The following is a 5,004-nucleotide window of genomic DNA, read 5'->3' as shown; positions in this document are numbered from 1 at the left end:
TGCAATCTACTATTTAGTAAATACTGGAAATAGACGTTGCTTTACGATTTATTCCCCTGCTTCGTACGTAAAAATTGAGTTAAAAGCGTTTGAAAAGCGTTTGTATCCCCCCTCCTTATTCAGGCAATATATGGAAGAATGATATAGAAAACAGGACACTGTTTACGGCAGTTAGATGAACAAGTAAGCAACAAATACAGTAATGCACGAATGCGCACGCACCACAGAGGAGCGGGGGAGGGAGCGCGGCAGCGAGGCGAACGCACGCTGCTCCGCGTGCTTGCCACCGACGGGAATGGGCGTTGCAAAGGAGAGACATGCGCTCGCCTTTGCCCAATTGCCTGGCTTATTTTTGGAAACAAAACACGCGAAACCAATTGGCGGCCGGGGAGAGCTTAATCACACGCACGAGCGTGTGGTCAGCTTCCAGAACCCGTGCAAGAGGTCTTGCGCTGCACAAGCAGTGCTGCTCACTACAAAGCTAGGCACAAGACCTAAACAAGCATTTACAATGCAATGGTTTTGCCTTTGTTAAAGTTAGAGCTATTGGCATTGCTCTTGACACTCTGAATCTCCACTCTGCACTCTGAAGCTCCACTCTGCACTCTGAATCTGCACTCTGAATCTCCACTCTGCACTCTGAAGCTCCACTCTGCACTCTGAAGCTCCACTCTGAATCTCCACTCTGAAGCTCCACTCTGAATCTGCACTCTGAATCTGCACTCTGAAGCTCCACTCTGCACTCTGAAGCTCCACTCTGCACTCTGAAGCTCCACTCTGCACTCTGAAGCTCCACTCTGCACTCTGAAGCTCCACTCTGCACTCTGAAGCTCCACTCTGAAGCTCCACTCTGAAGCTCCACTCTGAAGCTCCACTCTGCACTCTGAAGCTCCACTCTGAAGCTCCACTCTGAAGCTCCACTCTGAAGCTCCACTCTGAAGCTCCACTCTGAAGCTCCACTCTGAATCTGCACTCTGAAGCTCCACTCTGCACTCTGAATCTCCACTCTGCACTCTGAAGCTCCACTCTGCACCCTGAAGCTCCACTCTGAAGCTCCACTCTGAATCTCCACTCTGCACTCTGAATCTCCACTCTGCACCCTGAATCTCCACTCTGCACTCTGAATCTCCACTCTGCACTCTGAAGCTCCACTCTGCACTCTGAAGCTCCACTCTGAATCTCCACTCTGAATCTCCACTCTGCACTCTGAAGCTCCACTCTGAATCTGCACTCTGAAGCTCCACTCTGCACTCTGAAGCTCCACTCTGAATCTGCACTCTGAAGCTCCACTCTGCACTCTGAAGCTCCACTCTGAATCTGCACTCTGAAGCTCCACTCTGCACTCTGAAGCTCCACTCTGAATCTGCACTCTGAAGCTCCACTCTACACTCTGAAGCTCCACTCTGCACTCTGAAGCTCCACTCTGAATCTGCACTCTGAAGCTCCACTCTGCACTCTGAAGCTCCACTCTGAATCTGCACTCTGAAGCTCCACTCTGCACTCTGAAGCTCCACTCTGAATCTGCACTCTGAAGCTCCACTCTGCACTCTGAAGCTCCACTCTGAATCTGCACTCTGATGCTCCACTCTGCACTCTGAAGCTCCACTCTGAATCTGCACTCTGATGCTCCACTCTGAATCTGCACTCTGATGCTCCACTCTGAAGCTCCACTCTGCACTCTGAATCTGCACTCTGAATCTCCACTCTGAAGCTCCACTCTGAATCTGCACTCTGAAGCTCTACTCTGCACTCTGAAGCTCCACTCTGAAGCTCCACTCTGCACTCTGAAGCTCCACTCTGCACTCTGAAGCTCCACTCTGCACTCTGAAGCTCCACTCTGCACTCTGAAGCTCCACTCTGCACTCTGAAGCTCCACTCTGTACTCTGAAGCTCCACTCTGAAGCTCCACTCTGAAGCTCCACTCTGCACTCTGAAGCTCCACTCTGAAGCTCCACTCTGAAGCTCCACTCTGAAGCTCCACTCTGAAGCTCCACTCTGAATCTGCACTCTGAAGCTCCACTCTGCACTCTGAATCTCCACTCTGCACTCTGAAGCTCCACTCTGCACCCTGAAGCTCCACTCTGAAGCTCCACTCTGAATCTCCACTCTGCACTCTGAATCTCCACTCTGCACCCTGAATCTCCACTCTGCACTCTGAATCTCCACTCTGCACTCTGAATCTCCACTCTGCACTCTGAAGCTCCACTCTGCACTCTGAAGCTCCACTCTGCACTCTGAAGCTCCACTCTGAATCTCCACTCTGCACTCTGAAGCTCCACTCTGAATCTCCACTCTGCACTCTGAAGCTCCACTCTGAATCTGCACTCTGAAGCTCCACTCTGCACTCTGAAGCTCCACTCTGAATCTGCACTCTGAAGCTCCACTCTGCACTCTGAAGCTCCACTCTGAATCTGCACTCTGAAGCTCCACTCTGCACTCTGAAGCTCCACTCTGAATCTGCACTCTGAAGCTCCACTCTGCACTCTGAAGCTCCCCTCTGAATCTGCACTCTGAAGCTCCACTCTACACTCTGAAGCTCCACTCTGCACTCTGAAGCTCCACTCTGAATCTGCACTCTGAAGCTCCACTCTGCACTCTGAAGCTCCACTCTGAATCTGCACTCTGAAGCTCCACTCTGCACTCTGAAGCTCCACTCTGAATCTGCACTCTGAAGCTCCACTCTGCACTCTGAAGCTCCACTCTGAATCTGCACTCTGATGCTCCATTCTGCACTCTGAAGCTCCACTCTGAATCTGCACTCTGATGCTCCACTCTGAATCTGCACTCTGAAGCTCCACTCTGAAGCTCCACTCTGCACTCTGAATCTGCACTCTGAATCTGCACTCTGAAGCTCCACTCTGAATCTGCAGCTCCACTCTGAATCTGCAGCTCCACTCTGAATCTGCAGCTCCACTCTGAATCTGCAGCTCCACTCTGAATCTGCAGCTCCACTCTGAATCTGAAGCTCCACTCTGAATCTGAAGCTCCACTCTGAAGCTCCACTCTGAATCTCCACTCTGAAGCTCCACTCTGAATCTCCACTCTGAAGCTCCACTCTGAAGCTCCACTCTGAATCTGCACTCTGAAGCTCCACTCTGAATCTGCACTCTGAAGCTCCACTCTGCACTCTGAATCTGCACTCTGAAGCTCCACTCTGAATCTGCAGCTCCACTCTGAATCTGCAGCTCCACTCTGCACTCTGAAGCTCCACTCTGCACTCTGAAGCTCCACTCTGAAGCTCCACTCTGAAGCTCCACTCTGAAGCTCCACTCTGAAGCTCCCCTCTGAAGCTCCCCTCTGAAGCTCCCCTCTGAAGCTCCACTCTGCACTCTGAAGCTCCCCTCTGAAGCTCCACTCTGCACTCTGAAGCTCCCCTCTGAAGCTCCACTCTGCACTCTGAAGCTCCACTCTGCACTCTGAAGCTCCACTCTGAAGCTCCACTCTGCACTCTGAAGCTCCACTCTGAAGCTCCACTCTGCACTCTGAAGCTCCACTCTGAAGCTCCACTCTGCACTCTGAAGCTCCACTCTGAATCTGCACTCTGAAGCTCCACTCTGCACTCTGAATCTGCACTCTGAAGCTCCACTCTGAAGCTCCACTCTGAAGCTCCACTCTGAAGCTCCACTCTGCACTCTGAAGCTCCCCTCTGAAGCTCCACTCTGCACTCTGAAGCTCCACTCTGAAGCTCCACTCTGCAGCTCCACTCTGAAGCTCCACTCTGCACTCTGAAGCTCCACTCTGAAGCTCCACTCTGCACTCCACTCTGAAGCTCCACTCTGAAGCTCCACTCTGAAGCTCCACTCTGAAGCTCCACTCTGAAGCTCCACTCTGAAGCTCCACTCTGCACTCTGAATCTGCACTCTGAAGCTCCACTCTGAATCTGCAGCTCCACTCTGAATCTGCAGCTCCACTCTGAATCTGCAGCTCCACTCTGCACTCTGAAGCTGCACTCTGAAGCTCCACTCTGAAGCTCCACTCTGAAGTTCCCTCTGAAGCTCCCCTCTGAAGCTCCCCTCTGAAGCTCCCCTCTGAAGCTCCCCTCTGAAGCTCCCCTCTGCACTCTGAAGCTCCCCTCTGAAGCTCCACTCTGCACTCTGAAGCTCCCCTCTGAAGCTCCACTATGCACTCTGAAGCTCCCCTCTGAAGCTCCACTCTGCACTCTGAAGCTCCACTCTGCACTCTGAAGCTCCACTCTGAAGCTCCACTCTGCACTCTGAAGCTCCACTCTGAAGCTCCACTCTGAAGCTCCACTCTGCACTCTGAAGCTCCACTCTGAAGCTCCACTCTGAAGCTCCACTCTGCACTCTGAAGCTCCACTCTGAAGCTCCACTCTGAAGCTCCACTCTGAAGCTCCACTCTGAAGCTCCACTCTGAAGCTCCCCTCCGAAGCTCCCCTCCGAAGCTCCACTCTGCACTCTGAAGCTCCACTCTGCACTCTGAAGCTCCACTCTGAAGCTCCACTCTGCACTCTGAAGCTCCACTCTGAAGCTCCACTCTGCACTCTGAAGCTCCACTCTGAAGCTCCACTCTGCACTCTGAAGCTCCACTCTGAAGCTCCACTCTGCACTCTGAAGCTCCACTCTGAAGCTCCACTCTGCACTCTGAAGCTCCACTCTGAAGCTCCACTCTGAAGCTCCACTCTGAAGCTCCACTCTGAAGCTCCACTCTGAAGCTCCACTCTGCACTCTGAAGCTCCACTCTGAATCTGCACTCTGAAGCTCCACTCTGCACTCTGAAGCTCCACTCTGAATCTGCACTCTGATGCTCCACTCTGCACTCTGAAGCTCCACTCTGAATCTGCACTCTGATGCTCCACTCTGAATCTGCACTCTGATGCTCCACTCTGAAGCTCCACTCTGCACTCTGAATCTGCACTCTGAATCTGCACTCTGAAGCTCCACTCTGAATCTGCAGCTCCACTCTGAATCTGAAGCTCCACTCTGAATCTGAAGCTCCACTCTGAATCTGAAGCTCCACTCTGAATCTGAAGCTCCACTCTGAAGC

At 52.5% G+C, this 5,004-nt stretch overlaps 1 protein-coding gene across 1 annotated transcript; it reads right to left on the bottom strand.

Moving 5' to 3' along the window:
- Positions 1–496: 496 nt before the first annotated feature.
- LOC147703081 (uncharacterized) lies at positions 497–4,423 on the bottom strand. Its single transcript, XM_086928875.1, has 5 exons — positions 4,153–4,423; positions 2,596–2,883; positions 1,692–2,523; positions 863–1,027; positions 497–704 (listed from the first exon to the last, which is right to left on the bottom strand). The coding sequence occupies exons 2-3, from the start codon at positions 2,724–2,726 to the stop codon at positions 1,740–1,742; spliced, it is 915 nt and encodes a 304-aa protein (XP_086785001.1). The 5' UTR covers positions 2,727–2,883; positions 4,153–4,423; the 3' UTR covers positions 497–704; positions 863–1,027; positions 1,692–1,739.
- Positions 4,424–5,004: the final 581 nt, after the last annotated feature.

This window comes from Lissotriton vulgaris, chromosome 7, assembly GCF_964263255.1.
Source record: "Lissotriton vulgaris chromosome 7, aLisVul1.2, whole genome shotgun sequence".
NCBI classification, from domain to species: domain Eukaryota; kingdom Metazoa; phylum Chordata; class Amphibia; order Caudata; family Salamandridae; genus Lissotriton; species Lissotriton vulgaris.
This window is presented reverse-complemented; position numbering and strand designations above follow the sequence as displayed.

Coding starts and splice junctions, on each gene's coding strand:
- LOC147703081 (XM_086928875.1), bottom strand. CDS start 2,726: ATGGAGCATCAGAGTGCAGATTCAGAGTGGAGCTTCAGAGTGCAGAGT. Junction 2,524..2,595: donor ATTCAGAGTGGAGCTTCAGA/GTGCAGAGTGGA, acceptor TTCAGAGTGTAG/AGTGGAGCTTCAGAGTGCAG.